Consider the following 27,871-nt stretch of genomic DNA (forward strand, 5'->3'; position numbering starts at 1 on the left):
GTACCAAACATGTTTTTTCTCTATACCTTCAGGAGACAGTTAACATGGCTAGGCCCATCACTTAACTAGCACAATTTGTCGAAGGTATTGCACGCAAACTGTAAAAAAAAAAAAGAGGGGTAAAGGGAGGGAAAAATATATACACATATAACAATTCTCTTACTTCTAGGTTAAGTATACAGAATGTACAAAACTAGAGGTCTGCTAAAATGAACAATAGTACACCTTTGAAATAAATAAATAATGACATCTGTTATTCACACGATTTCAACAGCTAATTCTGTGGGTAACCGAGTAGCCTGTAGCCAATTTGACAGCTGCGTTCGTCCAATTTCATTTAAGAATTTTAGGCGCGGGTCGGTAAGTCAAAGCCTAACTTAAGATCAGAAGTGGGAAATGTTCTCATTTCAGAGGTGCGGTGCAGCGCAACGCGACAAACCTGATCGAATCATTCTGTCCGCTTGCAGGTGGGCTACGGAAATGAAGGGCACTTTGAAACAAGCTTCTCAGACTTTAGTTTGGCGTTTTAGAGTAGATGAAGATAAGGAGTCTGAAGAAAACTTTTGTAACCCGATTTCGTCACATTCCACCAGCTACACTACATTTCACCTAGTACTCTGCAGTACAAACTTGGGATTGAATTGTGACGCCTGTCTATACATCCACTGTAGAAAGATACAAAAGGATATTCCGAATGATTTCCTCTCTTTTGATTCATTTTCATGATATAAATGATTAATGGATTCATGTTGTGTTAAGCTGCGGTACCAATTAGGTTTGAGACTTTGATGGACGACCTTGACGCAACCGCCCATTTAATGACCATCCAACCTGACTTTGAAGAGTCCGATAGTGACACATTATACACCCTGTGAAAGACTTTATGGCCGATAAGGAAACAAAATAAAAATAATAAAAAATAAAAATAACAGTAGAAAAATATATAATACATTTGCGAGGACATCCGCCTCGTTGTGTGACGTTTTTTTTTTTGGTGTTTTTTTTGTTTTTAACGTGAAAACCTCGTTCTTTACCGACCCTCGAAAAACCCGTCGCACATAAAAGATACTTAAGCGAACAAAACCTCGACCAAAAAAAAAGAGGCACTTTCCTTTATCAAAAAAATAAAAATAAATAAAACTCATAATGGGGCTGTTATTGCATACAATATGAACTTGTTTGCCTTTTAGGAAGAAATCCTATAATTTTGTTGTGTTCAATTTCTTTTCTTTTTTTTTTTTAACTTTACAGTCTTGATTAATTGCACTAACGTCTTCCATAAATTGTTAAAAAAATTTGTCCGAGTTTTTTTTGTTTTTGTTTTTTTAAACACCGGAAATCTGCCCAATGGTTTTGTTATGCTGAAACAATCATACAATTGATAGCAAGGACATGGTTGACCTGACAAATAAGGAGGATTTTGTGACTGTGAAGCAGAAGTCTGGAAGTCTATCTGTGCCGCTCCATCGGGCCGCAAACAAAAACAAACCAAACAAACCACCAGCACAAAGCGCTATAGACATCACAACGCCTCACATTCTATTTATACCGTGATGGACTATACAGCTCTGCACAACTCTTACATTTCATGTCATTTAACAAAGAAAATAGTCCTAATCTATGACGATGGAGCGACGACCTACGATCAGCCAGCTTGCATAAAACACCTTAAATATGTGTCTGAAGTTTAACACTTGAGGGGATAAAAGAGCAAATGTCCATTTACAATGACATGATACACATGAATTGTCTTTTTTGTTCATTTTACACCATGACCAGTACACGCTTATGACAGCGTAATAATGAGCTTCCTGTTCTGTGTGAAGGAGAACAAAAAAAAAAAGAATCTTTTAAGGTTGAAACGTTTGCCCCATTGGACTGTGTCCCAGCAGGGTGAAGAGCTGCAGCACGATGGGAAGTTTCTCAAGAGTAAAACTTAAGACAAGGGGATGTGTAAGTGAAAACTTAAGGTCAAAACCAACTTAAGATGTTTTATGCAAGTGGGCCGCCCTCTTTCAGTCACACAGCTTAACGCGGAAACTAGAATATAAACAGTTAAAAAATACCATTTTCACATCAAAAGGAAACATATTGGAAAGTGGGAAATCTAACAGCATATGCAGATTACCAGCAGCCGTCAAAACTAAACTTAACACAAAGTAAAAAGAAAAAAAAAGTATAAAGGTTAATAATCTTTTTACAAGTAAGGAAATAGTAGTGATTCACAAGTAGTGAACTGTTTTCATTACACAATTGAATCTGAAGGATGTTAATCCAACTAAATACATGGTTTTAAAACTGTTTAAGACAAAATAAGCAAGAGAAAGTTTTCCAGGGGAGTAATATGATCAAGAATTAATAAAAAATAATTTCCAAATGGCTCACTGCAAATTAAAAAGATTTATTTTTATTTTACTCTACATTTATATGGTATGTTGTAAAAAGCCGTAGCTTTGAAGTGAACCGAACGACTTTATAAAGAGAAATAGATCACGTCCAAAGACTAACTAACAAATTGCAATATATTTATTAAATTTTTTCTTACTCGTCAGTTAATACCAAACCCGAAACATAGTATCAGAAAAGAAATAAGAAAAGGTTTGCATCGCAGGATTCAAAATGTAAAAAGAGATGCCACAATAAATTATAGTGAGAACGGAATCAAATGGAAAAAAAACAAGACCAAAAAAAAAACAAAACAAGACTAGAGGCGCAAAAAATAAAATAAAAAAATAAAAAATAATAATAATAATAAATAAAAATAAATAAAAATAAGTGTCTGTCCTTTCAGAGCAAAATAAGAAAATCCAAACATTAACCCAAACTGGCCTAGAAGCTACATCACAGAGATCGAGGGAATGGGGGGCGGGGTGGTTTAAAGAGCCAGTGTTGGGCTAGCGTGCTTGGCTTGAGCGTGGCCAAGGCTCAGACCCAGACCAGAGAGCTGTTGATAGTCATCTGCAGCGGCCCGGAGCACCGGTGGCCACAGCAGCGGCAGCACTGGCGCCCTCCAGGCCGCGGTCCGTGTTGGGGAGCGCGGCTGCGGTCGACAGGGAGGCACCGTCTTTGGCAGAGGAGGAGGAGGTGGAAAAGGAGGAGATCGGGGGGTGGTGTTGCCGGTGCTGCTGGGGGCTACGGCTCACTGCTGCACCTGCGCTATAAGAGACAGAGGCAGCCCGCCGGTGGTCAGGTGCGTTTGGAAGGAGAAGGAACAACAAAAAAAAAAAAAAACGCAGCAAAAAAGCAACAGAGATCTTGTAGAAAATTTGGCTTTACTCCAGTTCCAACATGGCATCAACTTGACTGAAAGTCTTCACCTTTCTTATGGAGAACCAGAAACCGCATGCAAAAAGCTCTAAATGTTTTGAAACCTTAACTTACGCAACACATAGCCAACGGGGCACGGGGCAACCCGGGAGCCAATGTTGCTAAGCAGCTGTCAAATTGTTGTTACTGGGACTTGAACTTTGAGTACGTGAATGTAAACAATAATTCCCGGCCCAAGCACTGAAAACACAAGGTCCTGTTGTTAGGTCCCTGTGGAGGTAGTAAACCAGACTCCTCCAGGGGGCAGTAAAGGATAAATCTGACCCGGTTAGTAGAACAACGACAACAACAGATTAACAACAATAATCATAAAACGGCTAGACAACTGTCAAGGTATGTCGTCTTGTACTTACTGCAGCGGAGAAAAGGTAAATAAATAGAAGGTGGAGTGTGCCGCAACTCAATTGCTCTTTGAGGCTCTGGGGAATTTTCTAGAAATACTTGTGTGTTAAGGAATATGTCAACTGGCATTTTTTGTATATAAGGGATAAGATAAATAAATACAAATATAAGGGATATGAGATAAAAAAAAAAATTGGGAGGCTCTATGACTTCCTAGTTCCTAATGTTGAGCGCTGTAGTGCCCCCTTCTGCGATGCTTGGTACTGCATGCTTGAGCTGTCCATATACTTACGCATGATATGTTTTTGCCCTTGAAGCTAAGTAAGCAAGTTATGAATATATAATAATGTAGTTACTGAGGTTAACACTGGGAGTTATATAGTCACCATCAATAAATATATTTACATTAAAGAATTGTGTGTATTCATTAGATGTGTGCTCGTTGCAAATTTACTATAACAGGTATTTTTCAACTGTCTTTCATTCATTGAAAATGGAAAATGTCGATAATTGATAAGCTGTGTACTAGAGAGTAGATATACTTGCATGGGACTTTTTGACCGGTTTCATAACTGAGTCAGAAGAAGGTTTCTCAGAAGTATGTGACTCAATTTGTGAAAGCAATTCAAGTTGTTCTCCACACAGACACAATCACAACCACAGAATCTTCCGGTAAAGGTGAGTTGCAGTATCTGCACTTATATCGAGGTTCATTCACAGATAAATGTTAACTCCCATATCGCAGCAAATAACTTGCAACCATTCCGTGATTTTATTTGTTGCATATTGCAGTTGCAACTGTACAAATTAAGAGATACAATTCACTGAAGACAAGTCTTTGGAGATTTTTTGAGACGGACACTATTTTGTCCGTCTCAAAAAATGTCCTCTTGGTTGGAACATGCAGACCTGCAGAACATAATATAGCTAGTTAGGCTTTGATATGTCAAAGCCCATAAATAGATATAGTTAATAAATATATATGTAACACTGTCTATACACCGATCAGCCACAACATTAAAACCACCTCCCCAATGTTGTGTAGCTCCCCCTTGTCCCATGAAATCAGTTGATCAGTGCATCCTGGTGCCATCTCTTCCCCAGGGGAGGGAGGGGGAGGGGGGGGGGGAGAGAGAGAGAGAGAGAGAGAGAGAGAGAGAGAGAGAGAGAGAGAGAGAGAGAGAGAGAGAGAGAGAGAGAGAGAGAGAGAGAGAGAGATCAGGTCAGCATGGCCACTCTGACCGGTCTGTGGCTACGCAGCCCCATACGCAGCAATGCAATGCACTGTGTGTTCTTTCTATCACAGCCAGCATTAACTTTTTCGGCAATTTGCTACAGTTGCTCTTCTGTGGGATCGGGCCAGACAGGTGAACCTTTGCTCCCCACGCGCATCATGACCCTGTCGCCGGTTCACCGGTTGTCCTCCCTTGGACTACTTTTGGTAGGTACTAACCACTGCATACCGGGGACACCCCACAAGACCTGCCATTTTGGAGATGCTCTGAACCACTTGTCTGGCCATGACAATTGTCAAAGTCGCTGAGATGCTTACACTCATGCCCATTTTTCCTGCTTCCAACACATCAACTTCAAGAACTGACTGTTCACTTGCTGCCTAATATATCCCACCCCTTGACAGGTGCCATTGGAACGAGATAAGCAATGTTATTCACTTCACCTGTCAGTGGTTATAATGTCGCTGATCAGTGTATATCTCAGTCTCATCCATCAAAGTCAACTAACCTAAAGAGGCAGGCTGTCCCCCAATCACTCCGTTCTTTGTCCTCTCCTCCCAGTCGAATACTTCTTTGTATATTAACCCTGAAATTGAAGAACAATGGTTTAACATTTGGCACATTGGTCTGCATTTAAGCTCAGTGAAAAGCTGCAGCAGAGTGGTAAGTTTCTCGATAGAAAAGCGTTGTTGTGCTTTGATCGGTTCTAAATTGATGAGAGCCAACATTTTCATCAGGTCTGGGTTGAAAAACGATGAAAAAAAGACTTGTGTCTGTTAAGAAGATATTAGTTGGTTGGATTATGCCTCAAAACTGCACCCAAAGAGCACATATCTATAATCTGTAATGAGGTTTATAGTCTTGCATTACGATTACGGATTAGTTTTGAAACAATGATAATCATGGATTATGGTTTTTTTTTCTATAAAATGTCACATTACTGTTAGAGTATGTTCATGTACACTAAGAAATGTATGACTATAATGAGAATTTACTGTTTTTGAAAAGGAGAATTAATGTGTCTTTAAAGTCTGAAGCGTTGACCCCCTGGACTGCACATAAGCAGATTGGAAATTCCTCAACACCAAGCCGTTCCAAGGCCTCGGGATGAAAAATAGCCAACCTATCCTTTAAGGATAATACTCCTCATGACCTTATGCAACACACTGAAAAGAAGCAATGCAGGTGCGACAGGCACAATACAGAACTTAAAATACTTAAGAGAAGAGATCCCCCTACCTTTCCACTCTTCGACTGTGTGCTCTCTCTCATCCAGTTGTTTGTCTATGATTAGGGGTGGTGGCTGTGGGGGGAGAGACAACAGAGCTGATGTGATTCATGCACAGTAGAACCTAATTTATCCAAACCCCGTGGGAAAGAAATGCCATATCGAATGGACCCTGGAGAATCGTGACACTGCAGTGGTCCTGGTATCGTGAAACCTCTGCTTTCAAATATGGGTCAACACACAAACCCTTATACATTTCACGGCATTTTTAGACGTAAGATTATGCTTAATGTCCTAATTTAGAGCTTGCAAGCAGAGAAACAACATGGTTTGTCATCTCCTTCTGAACCTAGAATGCAGACACTTTCTACCCATTTCTGCTGCCTTGGGGTGCATATGCTTTTGTGGCTGACTTTTGAAGCTACCACATTTGCATTCACAGCACCAGGGAGACCGCAGCAAACCAACGCAAAGCCTGACACTAGGAGTTATCTTCCCTCGGTTGGGTCAAACAGTGATTTTATTCACTTCTGCAGGGACAGATTAGGCTCTCCACACAAATCTGCAGTTGACAGGGCCGGATTGTCAATTCTGGGAAATCTCTACATGCTGGAGGGGAAAGGAGATAATGGCGAGACGAGATATGACTACAGGAGGCAGCAGAGGAGGGGATGTCCTGAATGCCCGCTGTTCCGCCATTCTCCCTGCTCCTTCTGTCTCTTGCTCCCCCGTCTGCCCACCTCCTCGCCTTGCTTAAACATTCCCTCCATCGCGTCAGATCTTGTAGCGATCAACATCTTCATCGCATGGCAGGCTTTCAACACTGCGCGGGCAGCAGCTGGGGGATTATCACCTCAAAGTTACCTGCACCTTTCATTGTCAGCTACTGTCAAAGTCAAGGCTCCAGCTCCAGGACCACATTGATGTGTAGCATGTTGATTACGGTACCACATTTAGGTCGATTCGACAAACTTTGTGGTTTTGGCAACATGTTCATCGTGGCATGTCTCTGCTTCAGGAAAGAGCTGAATTTTAAGAGCTCTTACAAATGAAAGATTCCTGGGAGAATCGCACATAGGAAGCACACTTAACCCTAACAACCATTATTGGGAAACAAGGCCCTGTTTTTCTTTTGTTTTTTTTGTTTTTTTAAACACAACTAAAATAACCAGGTACTGAAGTTGATGGCCATTTTGGCGACCATACCTCTTTTTGACTGCTTTTGGCTGCGAAGGCTAACAAATTGGTCGGCGAATTTGAATAATTTAATAATTGAATGATAATTGATAGGTAGATCATAGTTTGATTTTAGATCAGCTTTACTAATGATGCAAGGTAAATAATGATAGATGTAGGTTACTATATCTACATTCACAATGTGAATTAAACAAATTAAGGGTACATTCTGCACGCCTGACCAGGTCTGTAGCTTGTGAAGCTATCAGATCAGAGCCGTGACCTGGAAGGTTTGAAAGTGGTTAAGCAGTTATTATTGGCCATTTGGAGGCAAAAATTGATGCATTTGTTCCTGTAACTGCAGATAGCCTTACAGACATTATATTTCACATAAAATCCTCTTCTTGTCCCTGAGATATTGTCCCCATAAGACTGCTTAAAGAAGCCTTGGTTTCAGTTGGCCCTAGCATTTTGTGTATTATAAATAGTTCCCTCACCACTGGCTCAATGCCACCTGACTTTAAGCGTGCCCTCATCCAACCACTTCTTAAAAAACGCAATCTGGACCCCTTAGTTCTTTCAGACCAGTCTCCAAACTCTCATTCTTATCCAAAGTTTTGGGGAGAAAGTTGTGTAACTTAGTGACTACTTGAACACCATGTTTTCGGCCATGCCACAGCACAGAAACGGCTCAATTCAAAGTCACAAATGATATTATTTTAGCAGCTGATTCGAGACAATGCTCCATTTTAATCCTCCTTGAACTCAGTGCTGCATTTGACACAAGTGACCATGCCATCCTCATCCATAGCCTTAGAAGTTCCGTTGGCATATCGGGCTCTGCTCCTAGTGTTTTTTATCTTACTATCAGATAGACAGTTTTCAGTTAGTTTAGTTAATTTGGTTTCCACCTCGGCACAGATGAAGTGTGGTGTGGTGAAAAAGTTTCTATTCTCTGCCCCATATGATTCTCAATCTACATGCTTGAATTAGACCAGATTATCCGTAAACACAACATCAATTTCCACAGTCATCTATATGATACACAACTGTACATGCCGATGATTCTTGGGACTCTGGTTGCCTAACGGCTACCAAAGCATGTTTAGATGATTGGCACTGTTGGACGGCTCAAAACATTTTACAGTTAAACAATAGCAAATCTGAAGTCATTTTATTCAGCCATCCATCTTCCACTGCAATAATTCAACATAATCTGGGTGATTTAGCTGCTAACGAAAAGCCTAAGGCCAGAATTTTTTTTTTTTTTATTACAACTACAATACAAATGGTATGACTGAAATACAGTATGCCAGTTGTATTTCAATCATTTTCAAAGTCATTTTTTGTAACATTTGAAAAGCTGTTGTCCCAAATCTGATTGCCCAGGGCAACTATGCAACCATTTTCGAGACTTGATAACCTTGGCACGAATTAGAGATGGGACTGATCTGATCCAATATCGGTACTGACATCATTCACGAATCGAATATCGGACTGATGTTGCCGATCCAAATTCCATTCCATAGCCTGTGCTGGACCATGAACCCGCCATTTTATTTTGCTAATATACTTGCAAATGTTTAACCTGTAGAAGCGAATAGGAAGTGGCAGTTCGAGATGGGCAAACCGTCACTGATTGAAGCAGTCATTCAGGTAGGTTTATCCTCAAAATAAGATGCCATGATTCTGCCGTATATAATATGCACTGCCATAGAGGTACTGGTAGTTGCAGTGCTATTTCGTGCTGTGGCACACTGAAAGGATTAAAAACTACACGGATACGTCCTTCGGCTCGCCGGCTGTTTCCGGTTTAAAATCGAAATAATCCTACATCAACGTGGCCGTCATATTGGAACGGGAAAGACATGCCTGTAAACAAATACAAGTAAACAAGGAAGCTGCGGTGTCACGTTTACATTTCTTTAGCAATTTCAATGACTAGTACATCCAAGGGTTTATAATCTATGTGGCATATAAAAAAGTTTTGTAAAAAAAAAAAAAAAAAAAAAAAAAGGTTTTTCCTACACAACAGCCATTCCAATATGGCGGCGACATTGACGTATGATCCAAAGTCCAGATCTTGATCTTTTTTTTTCCTTTTCAAATATTCACTTTGAAAACCTACACCTGTTTGTATGTTAAGGTAGTTCAGCAGTTCGGCAGTTCAAGTAAATTTAATTTAAATTCATTGATTTTTGCTGTGTGGTTTACTACAGCCTCATGTAACCTAAAGGATAACACCAACAACAACAAACTAAAAAAAAGCTCTGTATCGGAATCAGTATCGGCACATACACTACTCACAAAAAGTTAGGGATATTTGGCTTTCGGGTGAAATTTATGGAAAATGTAAAAAGTTCACGCTACAGTGATATTATATCATGAAAGTAGGGCATTTAAGTAGAAGCGTGCAATGGTGATTTCCTCATCTCCAACAAGTAATTGAAACAAAAGCCAACAACAGTGGTGGGTTTACCACAACAAAAAATGTCAATGTCTCAATAACTTGTCATGTGCCCTTGAGCATCAATTACAGCTCTACAACGACGTCTTATACTGTTCACAAGTCAACTTATTCTCTGCTGAGGCCTGGCACCCCACTCTTCTTGAAGGGCGGCCCTCAGGTCATTGAGGTTCTGGGGTCCCTAATGATGCCACCTCGATGAGCTGGAGCATTGTCGTCCGTGAAGATGAAATTAGGCCTGTGTTGTTCATGCAGGGGCACAATGACTGGATTAATGATGTTATTCAGGTAGTATGGGCTTGTCACTGCACCATTCACAAAGTCTAGGGCAGTTCTGTATTGACTAGACACACCTGCCCACACTGTAACACCACCACCACCAAAGGCTCGTCTGGTGACAACAGTGGCTGATGCATAGCGCTCTCCTTGACATCTCCAACATCGTTGGCGGCCATCATTTCTGCTCAACGTGAAGCGACTTTCATCAGAGAACAGCACTGAGGCCCACTGGTCCCTCGTCCAGCGTAAATGCTCCCTGGCCCATGCAAGACGATGATGCCTGTGCCTGGTGGTGTGGTCAGGTACCCTTGCAGGTGGTCTAGCACGCAGACCACGCTGATGTCAACGGTTTCGAATGGTCTGACGTGACACTTGGGTGCCTCTCATCTCCCTTAAATGTGCCTGGAGTTGGGTGGCATTCATCATGCGGTTCCGCAGGGCACTGTTCACAATGAAGCGCTCATCAGTGTGGGAAGTGGCCAAAGGACGTCCACTTCTATGCTTTTCTGTGACTCTTCCAGTCTCTGTATCTCTGTTGCAAGCTGCTGATGACACTCTGTGACACTCTAAGCTCAGTGGCCACTTCCCTCTGGGAACATCCTGTTTGAAGCCTCGCAATGGCGAGGTACTGTTGATCGATTGTTAGGTGTCGTCTTGGTCTCATGATGTCAAAATGTGAACAGCATGATGAAGAGGACTGTTTAAATACCAATTCTAATTGAACCAGGAAATTTATTGGTCGATTCATGGATCAAACACCTGTTGTGAATTTTGCCGTTCAGCTCCTTGTTAGAGAACAGCAAGTTGTGCAACAAGTACTGAAACATTGAACAGTTGGACAAGTGCATTCAAAAGTTTAGAGAAGGTCAAATTAAGTTCACCTGTAAAGGTTATAGTGCATTTTAGGTTCATCCTGAAATTTCACCCGAAAGGCGAATATCCCTAACTTTTTGAGTAGTGTATATATATCGGATCTGAAAAACAGCGACTCTGTGCTTCTTTTAGCACAATTACTTGTGAAAGTTTGCATACATGGGTACGTACACACGTACACACACACACACACACACACACACACACACACACACACACACACACACACACACACACACACACACACACACACACACACACACACACACACACACACACACACACACACACACACACACAGAGAGACCAAGCAAGAAAGAGCCTCACACTTTAGAAGTGAAAAGGCAATCAAAGCATGAAAGCCCAATTTCACAACACTTACGGCCTCCACTTCAGTCGGGTCGTACCACACGTTGATGTAGGGGTGCTGAAGTGCCTCGTCGACCGAGATGCGTTTCGATGCATCTATTACCAGCATTTTAGAGAGCAGATCCCGGGCCTGGCTCGCTGCAAGGCACAGGTGAGCAAGATCGGGAAATTAGTGTGTGGAGTAGAGTGTTTACAACATAACACCCCGCACACCTTCCTACTCAGCCAAAGATGATGCAGCTCTTACCTTTTAGCTTGTTGTGCTCAGAGTCTGCAGGGAAGAGTACGTCGGGGAAGAGCTTCTCAAAGCTGTAGCCAGCGTAGCGCGGTCTGTTTTCCACGTAGGTCCTGACGGACTGGTTGAGCTTCATGAGGAACTCTTGCGAGGGTGTACCTAGCTGCTCAATCACCTTATTCCATTGGTCGATATCTTAAGGTTATGGCTTTCAGGAAAAAACAGCATCGTCCATGGCTTGGCATTTGGGACTTTGGGACATTTTAGGTGGGGTGGGGGGGTGAAAAACACTACTCATTTCACATCTTTTCTTTTGCCAGGTCTCTAATCTGGCCTTGTAACAGAACACTTCCACTCTGAAAACCATTTTCAATAAAGTTACCGTGGCAGATATTTATAAAGTAGAAAATGACATTGTTTACAGGACTGTAGTTACCCTAAAGTAGAACTCAGTGACAAGTGGAGTGGCTGGAAGGTCAGCACTAGGGATGGGCATGATTAGTCGGCTCGGGCAGAGATGTCAACTTCTGAGAAACTATTCATGATTAATAAGTGTAGCACACGCATCACAAGAAACGCCGGCTGAACTCTGATAAGTGAAGCACACAGAAGAATGTGCTTGCATGAGAGAATGGTGGGGGTGAGACAGAGCGAAAGTGTGGTGTTACTTATTATTTATTTATTATTTATTTGGTGTCTTTTACTCAATTTGAGAAAAGAGTAGAGTGTTCACTGTATGGGACGAAGCTGTCGTACCACGGTTCTACTACTGTGATGCAATTTTCACCATTTTTGTTTTGTCATCTCTGGTAGAACTTGTTTTTGTTTGGTCACTGTATCACTTGGCCTATTTGGAAAAATGAAAGAATAATTTTAAATAGCACCTGTTGTAGTTATATAATTTATGTACTGGTGGTGGTCTATGATGGGGGGGGTAATGTCCCGGCTAGTGGACTAATTGACTGAAATTCTTGTTAGTCGTCGACCACAAAAAAAAAAGATGCCCATCCCTAGATAGTACAGTAGAACCTAATTCATCCGAACCCAGTGGGAATGGCGGTTGTACGTGAGACTCAAATGTTCCTTAAACTAAAAGGTGATTTATATAAACTCTGCCAGAGAAAAAACATTGTATCCTACGTAATTTACTCATAGTACAACCCATGCATTACACTACACACTGTAAGGTTCAGATGAAAGGGGTGTCCACTGTACATATAGAATATTTTTTTCTCCAACCATGCCACACTGTGTGTAAGAAATCTAATTTAAACTTCTCTTTCTCAGAGCCTTATGACACAAAAAGTCACAGTTACGTTTGAGGAGCATATCAAAGAATATCGATATATTCTGACGAGACCCATTTTATTCTGAATAAAAGTGGCCAAATAGCTTCACATGTATGGATATATATAATCCCGTCTCAATGATATGGCTGGCCGGACAATATACTCACATCAGGGTTGAAACAAATGCGATTTGAAACATACTGAAGTTTTTAAACACATGTAAGGTGTGGCTGTACATTGTGAGTACTTCAGATGCCAGAAATCTCTAGGACTAACTAGAAAAACAAACAAACACATACACAATCACAGAGGTTTGAACATAAATGGACCTACTTGGGGAGACAAAACAAGCCTTGTTCACAACTTATCAACACCCATATTTTACCCCTAAATCTGTGGCCCCGAGGCCTTGCAGGAACACCCTCACACCTGATATGGAAAGGTTGCCCCCTCCCCCTTTAAGCAGTCAAAATCTGTTTCTCTTTTTTGGTAAATAACTCGTACTCAAAGATAAACCTATACACTGTAGTTGGCTGTCAAAAATATTACTGGAAGATGAACAGGTAAAAAATATTTTGTTATAATGGCTGCTTAATGATACCTAAACGCTACTTTTGGTGACTTTGAGGGAGAGTGGAGCATTACAACAGAATCCTGCTTCACAATCAACTGACTTTCCACTGATAACCTGACAAGTGCGTTAAGGTGTGAACAAGACGTCTTACTAGAGAGACGCTTGGAGGTTCGGGATGGAGGTCCAGCTTAAGGATACGATCAGTGCCTGGAAACAACACACTACCCCGGACCATTTCAGCCATGATGCAGCCAATAGACCAGACATCAACTGAAAAAATGAATTGACAACCAGCAAATTAGCATGCAGGACAAATAAAACAAATAAAGTAAAACAGAAAAAGGCGATCCAAGACAAAAACAGAAAAAGACAGCGATGCACACTGGGGTGGGTTTTTTGTGAAACACCACAACAGAAAAGACAGGGATTCCAAGCAGTGTTCAAAAGTGCCAAACCTCGGCCAGTGTCCCACAAGATTTCGCTATATCATCAAAATTCCTCACTGGAACCTAAACCGCTTTTCCACCGAGGCAAAGGAACTAAACAAGGAACCATTTTGGCCCTTCTGAAACTGGAACCTGAGCAGTTCTTCAAAGAGTTCTTGGTTGCCTTCCCACCACAACTACTGTAGTAACTGTGGAGATGATTCAAATCAGGAGGAGGCGATATGCAGCCGTTATGTTTCATTTATGTCATTTTGTCGTTGGTCCATCGGCCCTCATATTTCAGGTTCTGGCTTTGCAAAAGTAGCGAGGGGGAGCGAGTACCATGAGTACCAGAGTTTGATCAATCAGTGTTGTTCAGTAATATAATTCAGTAGTTTTTTGGGACCAGGGACCAAGTGGAACCAATTTCAGAAGTAGGCTCCTCCTATGGAGAAAGGTCTAAGTTCCTTAGTACCGGGAACCAAGTTCCTGTCTCTGAAGTGGTCCTGCAGGCGGAAAGCCCCTCTACTTATACAAGCCAGCGCAAAGTAATACAATTTCCTTTGATAATGCCAATTTATTCAAATGAGTGAGACAATGACAATCAAGACCTGTCCAAACATTTTTTTTTTAAATATACCAGCAGAAATGCAGAACAAGGGCTATATTCTTATATATTCTCAAGGCTATTAGGTGACATTATACAGCATTTGGTCAAATTTAGTAAAATATAGTCCATGGATCAAGTTTTATTATACATATATAATCATGTTTTACAATGAAATTATTTTAATACGGCAGAAATATTTCAGAATTGTGTTAAAAGTAAATCAATAAATAGCCCAAAGGAATTTTGTGAATACACATGGACGTGAACAGAGATTTATAAAGCCAAGTCGAGCTGTGTTTTGTTTCTTTTTCCCCTTTTTCTTGCATGACTGCCAGGTATCCATTCTATGAAGTCCCATTGAAAGCAGTCTAAGATATCAGAGCATATCTTACACTGCAGTGCACTTCTTGGTTATGATAGAGCAAACAATATTCAATTCTATTTCAGGTTTTGTACGTTTTTGTTTTTTTTAATGTATCAGGTGCGCCCCAGTGGGTGGGTAGGTGTAGAGTAATGTGCACGTTTGCGTGAGTGTGTGTGCACACATCGGAAGAGGTGGGCGGTTACAAGTTGAGGCGCAAGGCATATCCAAGAAATAGAATTTCCATAGCTGATCTCAGCACGTGATTGCTTCGCAATATTATGTTGGATGACATAATGGTTTGGACAGAAGATTAAAAATATATATATACAGTATATATATACAAAAGAAGGATGCTTTGAAAAAAAAAAAAAAAATGTTTGTAACATTAGAAAAACGCAAAATTCTGCTGCAAGCAGCTCAAGGATACAATCCCTTCCTGGAAAAAGGATTTTGTGGCGAACCATTTCTGCCATGATGCAGCCCACAGCCCAAATATCCACTACATAACACGCAGCATTGAGGGCAGGGAGGGAGAAGAGAATAAGCAAAAGAAATTCAACAAAGCAACAAGTCAGCAAGAAAAATGAAGAATCAGTGTTTTCTTTTTGAATTAGAGGACTTAACTTTTTTTTTTTTCTCCAATGTATCTGCCTATGAATGCCACCTGGTTTCCGCAAAGATGTTCAACTGGTCTCACAAGGTTTTAAAAAGCAAAAGAGTTTTCAAGGATGGATTCCCGGTGTCGGACAACCTCACTGAACACTTCACTATTTAGAAAGTTACCACTGCTTAAATTCGGCCCATGAGGCAAAGCAATTTCACTCCTGTTTTGTGAATACAATTTAATTTAAAAATGCATTTTGCAAATGCCACAGTCCAGCTAAATTGTAATGCTGGCCACAGTAGATTGCCAGCATTACGTTGCGCGAGTTCTTATTTCTATCAATAAAACTCAATAGAACCCTGAAAACCGAGACCGTTTGCCATCCTTTCTTTTTCCTGTATAACAGATAAAGACCAACTATATTGTGAGCTTCCCATTTTCGTTAAAGATTAAATGTGGAAAATCATTAAATTTGGCTGTATTTCAGCAGTGAGAAGCTGGAGCAGAGAGATGAGTTTCTCAATAGTAAATTCCGTGTGGCTGTGTGAGGAACAGTTATAAATGATGAGAAACATCATTTTAATAAGGCCTGGGTTGAAAAAAGGCAAACCTATCCTTTAAATAAAATGTATTCATGGTTCCATCCAGTACATGTCTACTGAAACTGTGAAGTGCCGCAGGCCAGAGTGCTGAGTGCAATTGCTGAAGCGTGCCTAAGTGACTAGATTCCTAGGGAGCTGGGTCTTTCAGACAAGCTCTTAACAATCTCGGGGGGCCGATGCTCAATTGAACATCAAAAACGCAAGCTGCAGCTGCTGGGCCACCAGGAGCTTGAAAAACAGGAAGTGTCCCACGATGCACCGCTTCCCCTCAGCGTGCGACCTTTAAGAGCTGAAGGGAGAGACGGAATGTGTGTGCACGCTTGGAGGGGTGGATTGTGAGAGGGTAGTATGTATGTAGATGAGGTGCTCTGAAAACGCCTCACTTGGAGGGGCATGCAGCAGGCCAAGGCAGCGCTAAAGTAGCTCCTCGTTGGTCAGTTCAAACCTGCATCCACGACTCACCATTTGCCTGGTAGCCCATGCCCAGGATGACCTCGGGGGCTCGGTAGTAGCGGGTGACAACATAGGGGGTCATCAGAAGGCCCGTCGCGGCCGTCCTGGCCAGGCCAAAGTCCAGGATCTTCAGCGTGCAGTCAGATTTCACCACAATATTACTGGGCTTCAGGTCCTGTGGGGGCAAACCGAACGCACAAAGGTTGCAAGTATCACCTGAACAAAATTTCCATTATTTGCACTTGTTGAGGTAAGTCACACACACACACACACACACACACACACACACACACACACACACACACACACACACACACACACACACACACACACACACACACACACACACACACACACACACACACACACACACACACACACCCCCCCCCCCCGCCCCCCTCAGGGGGTAGAGCTGGTGGTCTAGTAATCTAAAGGTTGCTGGTTCGATCCCAGGCTCCTCCTGCTAGCATGCTGTAGTGTCCTTGAGCAAGACACTCAACCCCTAATTGCTCCTGATGGCTGCTTCCGTTGGTGTTTGAATAATTGTAAGTCGCTTTGGATAAAAGCGCCTGCTAAATGTAATGTAATATATATATATACACACACACACACACACACACACACACACACACACACACACACACACTACTCACAAAAAGTTAGGGATATTTGGCTTTCGGGTGACATTTATGGAAAATGTAAAAACGCTTCATGAAAGTAGGGCACAACTTTTTACATTTTCCATAAATTTCACCCGGAAGCCAAATATCCCGAACTTTTTGTGAGTAGTGTAAACATATACACACACACACAGTATATATACATATACATACATATATACACACACATACACACATAACATATATATATATATATATAAAACACATCTTCTTCTTCGCAGTTTCACAACAATGGCTCTGTGTGTATAAAAGTGGTACGATTAAAAAGTTGAATTCTATCAAAACGGTTTCACATTGTGACTTCACATCACATGGAATATGGATGAATGATCATCACCTGGACTGTCGCTTTAAAGGAAACAATCGATCGGCGTTGTTCAGTGCTGTTCTGCATCTCGGTAAGTGAAGTGCGTTTCCCCATGTAATCTAACGGTAATATTTAACTAGGTTTAACATTTTTCAACTATTTATAAATCAAACTCGGTTTTGAAAATACGTTGAGAGATAAAAAAAACCACAAAGGAATACAAATCTGGAAAAAATCTAATTTTCCTTCAAGAAAGGTTATTTTAGATTTAAGAAATGCGCCAGATGGTGGCTTTTGCTGCGGTGGGACACACACACACACACACACACACACACACACACACACACACACACACACACACACACACACACACACACACACACACACACACACACACACACACACACACACACACACACACTTTTTAATTTAGAATTATATTAATTACAACTATTTAACCACTTAAAGACAAAAAATTCCCTGCGATTAAAAAATTATATTTACTCAAAATATCCTGACCAACACCTAACTAAGTTATCTCTATCGTTAAAATCCTCAATCATATGTTTCCATCCCCACACAAATCTTCTTGCTGTGAGGCAACGGTGCTAACCACTGAGCCATCACAATTGAGTGTGAACTGAAATGTCACGATCGTGACGGACTAGTTTGTAGTGTTTTCGTCAGTGTGTCCAGCCTGGGAGAACAGGCTGTTTTCTGTGGGTGCCCATTTTATGCTCTTGAACCACTGCTCTGACTGGCCGCTGTATCAGGGTGTTGTGCTGAGACAGGAGAGAGAGTTCCTGTCCTTCTATACTTGAACATGGCCACTTCTCAACTCAAAACACTGGTTATTCACTTTGGGACTTTGTTCAGGGCTACCAGTCAAAATGGCTCAAGGAATCGCCTGATCACCATTTAAATAATGAAACTATTGGACGAACAGGAGGAGTTTCAGATGACACGAGCAATTGTTACTTACAAAGGAGGGGAAAAACAGATACCATACGTCACCATTAAATCCCTGGAAGCCCAGGGTTGTAACTGCCAGTGCAGTAGGTATGACCCGTTCAACATTCAAGATGGTTAATTGCAGAAGGGAAAAACCTGACTGTTATCGGCATCACATCATCATCCACATTATCATATCTACACTCAGTGAAAACAAAATATGCAAATTGACTATGCTGAAGTCTAGGTGGCTTCAGTATGATGAGCGTACTTAAAAGGCCCAATCGGCAACATTAGCCAATTACCGACAAATGAAAAAAGTGAACCTTGAGAAGTGCTATACAAATACAATGTATTATTATTATTCGGTGTCCAGCCTCTAGGGTCTGCGCCGCTATCGTTTTTGGCATTTTTGGCTAGAACCCTATCGTTTTGGGGGTCCAGCCTGCAGGACCCCCATGCCATTGCTTGGATTTTTTTTTTTTTTTATCTCCTCTTTTTAAATCTCATTTAATTCTCAGTTTTTTCGGTATCTAGATAAAAGTTATAAAAGCAAAAAAAGATAAAACTATCTAGAACATGACAACCGCAGTACGCACAGACGTGGTTGAGGTCTCGTTAGAACCGGGATGTTTCAGACATCTCATCTTTCTTTTTTTTATCAAAATTGTTGTAGATTTGGAGCAGAAATGAGTGGAAAAACTGTCGCAAATTCATTAGTTTCAGGAAGGGCCGCATTTTGACATCATCTACAGTTATATAAGACTCTCTGCTTCGACTTATAAGGCTTAGACTCTCATTCCCATTCCCGTCCAGCGACTTGCGCCAGCCACTTGGACTGCATAGCGTTCACAGACAACCCACGTAGACAGACAACCCGATCAGGGGTCTAGATTAACGCTGTCCTGCCATCCCAGGGACGATCAAAAATGTGTTCAGGACGAACAGAGATCTCCCCCGGTACAAGAGTGATTTTTGTATGTATGCATCAGGCCACCAGGCCAAAAAAAAAAAAAAAGGTGCTAGAACTTTCCGGGTCAGTTGGTGGAGCAAGATGAGTTTGTGGAATGGAATACTTTGCAACAATTGGTTATACTGTATATGTGCAGGTTGTGGCTCCAGACTCCCATTCGCATCGTGCGAGGTGCGTGGTGAAGACTCCATCGCTCTATAGTCGTTACAAACTGTGCGTGTGTGTGTATCGTCTTATCTGCTTGATGTCAGCGGGGCTTTTCGTTTTTGATATTTTATCCTTTTTGCCCTTTTTGTAAATAAACCCATTCTCTTTACGTTAAAACCGGTGCTGTGTCCCTCCTTAATTTGCGGCATTCAAGGCAGTCTTAAAATGTAGGCGTCGAAAACAGTCAAAAACATCTTCTGTGTTTGTCTCATACAGGGAGCTCGCTTGCAGCTCCAGAGCAACAGGTCTGAATCGTATCCGTCTTATTTTAGTCCCAAAAGTTAAAAAAGTTGACGAAATGTCTGAGGGACATACAGTGATTAATCCATTTAAGTTGAACCGCCTTGTTGGGAACTTACACACGGAGTGATTTCTTCTACAGAGACACCTTGGGGCAGGACTATGTGGACTACAGGTATTAGACAGCCATATTCAAATTTTTAGGATAAAGTAATAAGCCGGTGCTGAGTTCGGAAAAATTGTATCCTGAAAATAGTAAATAGTCGAATAAAATAAGTCGACCAGTTTCATGAAATTGTAACCCATCGAAAAACGTAGACACAAAAAAACATTAATCCACAGAAACTTGTGACCACGTCGAGTCCACCCCAACTATGGGAATGAGTGATGCGTTCATGTACTAGGAACTCGTTGGAGAACTAGAACCTGTGAAATTGTAATTAGTCACAGAAACTATAATACGTACCAAACTTGACAAAATGGGCCTGGTATATTGCTGCCTGCAGCTATATTTATTATTATTATTATAATTATCATGTATCACATATATAAATGTGAGTATGTATGGCTAAAGGAAGCCATAGAAACTTTACCAACATTCCCAAATGTGACTGCTCCTCCTCCACAATGCTTCTTAAGCTGCGTTCATACATGCACTCTGGACAATGGCCAGATAATCAGGTCCGGACATTGGCCAGAGTTACCCTTTTACACATGTTGTTCCCAACCGGAAATTGTCCGTGTTAGACATGTTTACACCTACAGGAAATACACTTACCTTTTTTGCGGTTGATACTCCATGTATTTGGATGTAACATAAACTAATGAGTGGAAAGGAATATGCACGATGATCCACACAAAGGTAAATAACTGGCGCATGATAGAGACCTCATCAACACGGGTAATGTGGTAATGCCCAGATAATGTCCGGTCTAAATGATTCCGACATTTGCTTCAGCGTTGCAGTACAAGTGTGAAAGCAGCTTTAGTCTCTTCTTTAAAAAAAATGATGACTGTAACAGTACAATTATTGCTTCTTAATACTAATACTAAATACTGTAAGCTAATATTTACAAAGCGTGTTCAAAGCAATTAATGATGATTATATAACAGACCCAAGAGCACACTGTCAAACCTGACAGCAAGTGCTTTTGACTTCATTGGAGCATCTGTCATGTTATAGAGATGGAGAGAGAAATCGTGTCTTCGGGGACCGAGTTGATATGTTCACTGCCAGTGATTCTCTTCACTTATTTGCTGACAAGCCTTAAGTCAAGATGCCTTTCATGCTGTTTACAGGGTATCTAATCATGCAAAGGACAAAAGTAAGATATATTCAAGAAAGGTTTTGTGAATGAGGCCTGGTACTTTAGTCATTGAGCAGCTTAATTTAATCTTGAGAAGAAAAACACAACAGGTGACCCAAGTCTCAGGACAAAACTGTTAAAAAAAGAGACCAAAATCCGTAGTCTTAACTGGGTTGGAGAAGATGGGACACTTACTGATTCTCGACTGCAAAGCGCAAGGGAAAACTGCAAACTACACAGAGCGAATCAGGTCACCTTATGAGAGGTTTGTGTGCCGTGCTGACACAACAAGTGAAGCTCCGTCACCGTTAGGCCAAGTTAGTTCTGCTTGGCAAGACAAGGGAAGAATGTGTTCCGCTAATCTACCCCTCTGTCCCTCTGTGTTGGTGACTGACACAAGGATGAAAGTGTGCGTGTGTGAGGCTTAGAGAGAAAGACAGACACCGTACGTGTGGGAGTGTGTGTGAATGTATTTTAGGCCCGAGGCTACCTGCTGTGGAGTCGTGTGTGGGTATGTGTGTATGAGTTTTTATGTATTAGGCTTGGGCGATTGGACGAATGTAACCCACCGCAGCAAAAACAGCTATCTCGCGCATTTCTAAAATTGCCAGGAACAGCCAAATAAGTTGAAAAAACCTTTCTAGAAGGAAAATTAGATTCTTCCGGTTCCTTTGGGGTTTTTTTTTTAACCTCTCAACGTACTTTCAAAACCGAGTTTGATTTACAAATAGTAGATAAATGTTAAACCGTGGAATTTAATATTCCCTTTAGATTACATGGGGAAACACAGTTCACTTACCAATACGCTGAACAGCGCTGAACAACACAACAATCTATGGTTTCCTGTAAAGCATCCAGGTGAAGATCATTCCTCCATATTCCATGTGACGTTAAATCACAATGTGAAACCATAGATAGAGTTCAAACTTTAAATCATACTACCTATACACACACATACACGGAGACTATTGTGTAGGGGGCTGAACCAACGAAGAAGATAAGCTGACGTCACAAGACGAGTATCCTTCGGTTTCACTTGTCTGTAACAACTTTCATCTCCGTGTTGCTATGGATTACGAGAAGCGGGTGGCGGAAGATCTAAATCATATCGCGGACCTTAATCTGACCAATGCGATAGATCCAAGTCAGTGTAAGGAGCGTGTACCAGACTTTATTTTCCGCGATGATAGTCAGTTCTCCGACAGCGATGCTGAATCTGATACCGGCGTTAACCTGGACTTTGAGAACAAATACTGGATTTCAACATGAATGTGACGATGAGAACCACCGGAGACCGACGATACGCCCGTTGTTGTTGTTGTTGTTGTGCTGTTGAGGTTTGTGATGCAGATTATGACCAAGTAGCAACGCACAAGATTCTCAAGTTTACCTGCAAATGCGGCCAGAGGCGAAAAGAAACTGGCAGGCTTGACCAGGAATCATGTACAAAGATACTGGGTCCTCATTGTATCTATAGATCACGCTACATGTCTTAACAAAACAGGAAACAGACATGTTCATCACAGAAGAGGCAGCCCCAAACAGCCCTCAGAGTGTAGCTGAGGTAGGGTTGGGGTTAGCCCACATAACTCCAAGAACTTTGAAGATATTTGGCATACGCACATTTATATATTAAATGACACAACAAGGTTGATATACAGAGACTCATTATTGATACTCTACATTTTGTTGTGTTGTCCGCACTTTTAAACTCCTCAGTAATTCCACTTTTATAAAAGATGTATATTCTTAGCCTTATTAAAAACAAAAGATGTTGTGTGTCGATTACACTGTTCAACATTCCCTCAAAACACAAGACCAATGCGGAGATTGCCCCATTCAACAGGGTGTCAGTCATTTGCATTCTGGGAGCTGGCTGAATGAAGCCAAGTGTGGGGGAAAACTTTGAGGTGATTATCTCAGAAACACAGTTTGCCACACCCTTGTAATTAACAAGTCATAGCTTTAAAAATATTAGCTTGATCTGCACAAGTGACACCTTGTTTTGAAGCTCTGATTCTTCACTTTCAAATGATGCCACCAAATGTCCCTAAAGTCTGCGGTGGGTCGCAAAAATTTTTTTGGGGCGATTCTTTACGTGATGTTTGTCCCTTTATTTTGCTAAATTAATGGTCTGTTTCCTTGAGAATTCAAATCGGCAAATAATTAAGCTGTCTTTAAAACCTACTGTGTTGCCGCCGACATTGATATGCGTCGCTTTGGGTCATTTACTTCCTGGTGAAATCACATGCACTGTTTATTTTATTGGAAGGTCTTTGCTTTTGACCAACCATGTGGCTTTGATGTCACGATGAATGATGTCAGCCAATCAGAAACTCGATTTCTATCCATCACAGTCCACCAATCAGAGGAGAGTTTATTGGACAGATCCAGTCAGCTTAAAACCATGTGCAGATTCTGTTGACGCTTTAGACCAGCAAAAGTTTTGCCAGTTTCTCTTCGGCATGATGGTTGCAAAGAATTGCCAAGTGTGATGGAGACTTTCTACACCCATTGGATAGTACTTTGACAGACAAAGGCGACAAGGAGCAGGAGATTTATCCAAGCCCGATCAATGAGAATGGTTTGCAAAACAAACATATATTTACAGTACATACATACATACAGTATACATACATACATACATATAACGGCAATGTGTGCGTGTTGCATTATGTGTTGCAGCATTTAAGGCAATGTGAGGGCCCCAAAAATGCATCCCAGCTTATGTGCATGTACTGTACAGTATCTGTTTTTACTAAACCAGAGGATTAGCAAACTGGCTGACAAGCCAGTGAAGGCACAACTGCAAGAGCGTGTGTGGGTTTGTGTCAGTCTGACTCACCCGGTGTATGATGCCTGCGGCATGGAGGTGTTTAATGCCGCACAGCATCTGGTAGAGCAGATAGGAGAGCCTCTCGTGGTCCAGTTCCATCTGGATCACCTGGCAGAGGTTGGCATCCATCAGCTCCATCACCAGATACCTGCGGGCGCAGCCAGGAGGTGGGAAAGTCCAGTCACAGCTTAAGAGGCCGAAATAAGCCGTGAAGTTATTACATTACATTTAGCAGACGCTTTTATCCAAAGCGACTTACAATTATTCAAACACCGACGGACGCAGCCATCAGGAGCAATTAGTGGTTGAGTGTCTTGCTCAAGGACACTACAGCATGCTAGCAGGAGGAGCCTGGGATCAAACCAGCAACCTTTAGATTACAAGACGACCAGCTCTACCATCCCCATGGTAGCTCAGGTAGGTAGCTTATTGAGTTAATAAAGTGCTCACTGAACACTTTATTAATGTGAAACCACAACGACTTCAAGATTCCCGATCACAAGACAGAAAGTTGTGTAGTGTGAACAGTACAGCGATATAACGACTTTGAAAGTCATGTAGTGTGTCCATGGCCTTAGAGGGAGTTCCTTGTTCCTTTTGTTGTGATTGTTAATGACAGTAATGTACTGACAACATAACTTACCTTCACATTTGTAAATTCATTACTTGGTGTCCATATTTTAAAAAAGCACAAGTTATCTCCATAACTTTTTCTGTTAAAGAACTACTTCACTTTGTGACTTATTTTCTTTAAAATAAAACAGCACATTGTTATTTCTGTAAATTGTCCATTAGCAAAGTATTTCAGTCAGTGATACAGTTAAGATGTGTAGGTATGTGTTGCGTTGCATGTTGGTTTCAGTAGTGCCCCTAAATTTTTTGCTGGGTTAGCACTAGTGGAAAAGTTAGTCTGGAGACGTGAAAGGCTATGGCCTTAGTTACTGTGGAAGGACAATACATTTTACAGTTATTCCTGGAATGTTGATATTTTTCGTGCTTTCAAAATGAAGTTGCTTATAGCTAGCTTAGCTTACCTTTTGTTTACATTCTCACCACTTTGAAATGCACTCCCTGATACAGATCAGACATTTCAAAAGGATTTGTATTCTACTCAGAAATATGTATCACAGACAAAAAGAAAAGGAAAAATAAAAATTTCCACAGCAAGCACAGAGGGTAGTTGTCGATTGGTTGTCAGAGAAATAATTGTGATTAATAATCTAAATTCAACTGAACTGAAAAATCAGAATTTCCTTGACATATTGATGAAAACGTGTAATTATGAAATGTAATGATTTTGCAAAATAGTGTCAGTATATGGACATCATCGAGATAAGGAACACGTACAATTATATTAGGTTAGGCTTTGGCCGATTTATGATTAAATCATCTATCGGCGATCAACTCCGCATCGATCTTGATTGACATTGATGACACGTTTTTCTTCTCGCATGGAAAAATACGAGCACTGAAACGGTGTTAGTGCAGTAAACCATGTTCTGAAACTGGAGTGGAGAGGGAGAGAGAGAGGGGGAGAGGGAGAGAGAGAAAGAGGAGAGGCTCTCCCCCTCTCCGCTCAGAGCTGTCGAATAACCACTGGTGGTCTCACTTCCCCACTCTACAGTACCATACAGAGACTTTGAGGGGCAGGTCCTCAAAAAATAAAAATAAAAAAAAATTTAAAAAAAAGGCACATGGACCTGGTTCTAGGCATTTTGCCGCTCTGGATAAATGGAGCAGCACAGTGGAGCGCAGATCATGGGTGCCCCGATGGTAGGCCAGACGCCCGTGATGTGGGCTCAGCTGTGTGCACATTGCAGGTGCACCGAGGTTCCAAGTCGCCACCCATTAATTAAAAAATAAAATAAAATAAAAAAGCGCGCCTGATAAGAAATCTTGTGATTATAATATAGCAATATATAAAATAATGTCATAGAGAAAGACTTAGATTTATTTTGTTGCCTTAGTTTCTCACTTGTATGGAAAATGAAAAACGTAAACCTAACTAACCAAGATTTAGAGCAGAGTTTCTCCTCCAGGCAGCGGTGCACGCAGGCTCACGTCCCTTTCTTTTTATTCGAGATCTATTTATTTTTGTTTGTTTCCAACGTGTATGAAACAATATTTCCAAAACTCAACTCACGGACTGTCCAAGTTCTTACTCCGTACTGTTCCAGAAAAACGATGCACGTCTCTCTGTTGCTTAGTAAAAACTGGATGTTTTTGTCTACATACTTCACTTGTAAATACTAAATCCCGCACTTCTGGAACGGGGAGACTGCATTTGCCACATAACATGACGTTCTATGCGCTCGCGAACCACCAATGCATGTCTAAGCACACGGACAAAAACCTTTTTGTTTGTTTGAGTCGGCATCTCCCCTTGTGGCTACCATTTGGCTATTTTTTGTTTGCAATGCAGCTCCAATCAGGCGAACACACTGACGCATGCAATCAAATTCAAGCGCACACACGTGTTCTCAGCAACGAGCAAATTAATCACATCATGCTCCACAATGTTCCAAGCCATCACTTCTCACCACATCTCACCCGACCACGCTCTGCGAGTTGGGCCACACGGACACTCACACAGCCTACTTCTAAAGGCACTGAGCACACTGCTAAATACATCCCAGTGCTTCCTTTAATAAAAATCCACCTAAAAATGAGAATTCCAGATGTTTTAGCATGCACTAAAGGGAAAAGGAGGGGGGGCGTACCCATAAAAAACGTCAGTGTTTGACTTTATTTGATTAGCGCAACGTGTCCTCCATCCCTTCACTGTACAAGCTGTAGTCTTCGCTTTGGTAAAGGCTGTAGAAAATGTGGAATGGTCAAAATTCAGGGTCAACGATGTCACATTTTATGAGACACTGGGGTTTTACAAACCCGATAAGTAAAATAGCAGTAAAATACCGGAACTAATTCCACTTTGTGCCGCACATGTTGACACGGTCATTAACCTAATTCAAATATTAGAGTTGTATTTTCATTTTAATAACCATCAATTACCCATTAATTAATGCCATGGCAGCAGTAATATATTCCTCTTACATACAGTGTTTTGCAAAATCGGCTAGTTGGAAGATCTAATAGATTTATAGGTGCAGGCTGTAATAGCGAGCCATTGGGAGTGACTTCCATTGAGTAGAGTGTTTTGAGGTTTTCACCGGGAAGTCATCTCTCTATTAAATGCAAATTCAAGATATATTGAAAATGGTGTCTAAACTACATCTGGCCCATTTGCTTATCTATCAAGATAAAGAACAGTTTAAGAAGACTTAAAGAAGACATTTTACCTGGGCATTGCAATAGTCCCATGCCCTGTGATCGCCAATCACGAATGGAAGGGCATATGTGTTGAAGCATTCTGAAGCAAGATTAATGTAACTGCTACTAGCTCCAGAATTGTAAGGGTGTCGTATAGAGGCATTTTCATCAGTGTCAGCCTTCTAACTTGTATGTAGTGCTGACGGGCTGGATTCACCAAATCACAATGTATAGGAAATGAAAAATAAATCCTGTTTTTAGAATGTTTTAAAGAGTGGTTATAGTGTTTGCCTCCCATCCACAAGAAAACGGCATTTTAGATTGCTCGAAACAAAGCTTTTGGAAAACGCCTTCCAGGGTGGAAATTTATCAAAACTTGTTTTGATAAATTAGACAATTAAAACGGAGCTTCTTGAAAACGCTGACGTCAGGACCTCAACTTGTGTCAGAAACCTACGAGCAATGGCTGACAACCATTGTGTTGTTCGCCATGTCTCCATAAAAAGTTTAAAAGTCACTCCAACTTTAGGAATCTTACCCATTGAGTGTTGTGTATGAATATTATTATCACAGCACTCAAGAAGCTCAAGAAGCAAGAACACATGTTCTTCTGTGGTGATTGACATCATATTTTATGGCATAATTGCC

General features: G+C 41.2%; 1 protein-coding gene across 1 annotated transcript in view; it reads right to left on the reverse strand.

The window, feature by feature from the left end:
* Positions 1-2,712: 2,712 nt before the first annotated feature.
* Positions 2,713-27,871, reverse strand: part of mapk8b (mitogen-activated protein kinase 8b) — a 51,129-nt gene continuing 25,970 nt past the window's right edge. Inside the window, exons 5-12 of the mRNA XM_080021375.1 lie at positions 23,963-24,101; positions 16,462-16,627; positions 13,593-13,664; positions 11,544-11,726; positions 11,310-11,434; positions 6,144-6,207; positions 5,413-5,490; positions 2,713-3,151 (exon numbers count right to left, since the gene is read on the reverse strand). Of these exons, the coding sequence (XP_079877501.1) occupies positions 2,955-3,151; positions 5,413-5,490; positions 6,144-6,207; positions 11,310-11,434; positions 11,544-11,726; positions 13,593-13,664; positions 16,462-16,627; positions 23,963-24,101 (1,024 nt within the window). The 3' untranslated portion in view covers positions 2,713-2,954. The remainder of the gene's footprint in view (positions 3,152-5,412; positions 5,491-6,143; positions 6,208-11,309; positions 11,435-11,543; positions 11,727-13,592; positions 13,665-16,461; positions 16,628-23,962; positions 24,102-27,871) is intronic.

This window comes from Zeus faber, assembly GCF_960531495.2.
Source record: "Zeus faber genome assembly, chromosome: 20".
In the NCBI taxonomy this organism is placed as follows: Eukaryota; Metazoa; Chordata; class Actinopteri; order Zeiformes; family Zeidae; genus Zeus; species Zeus faber.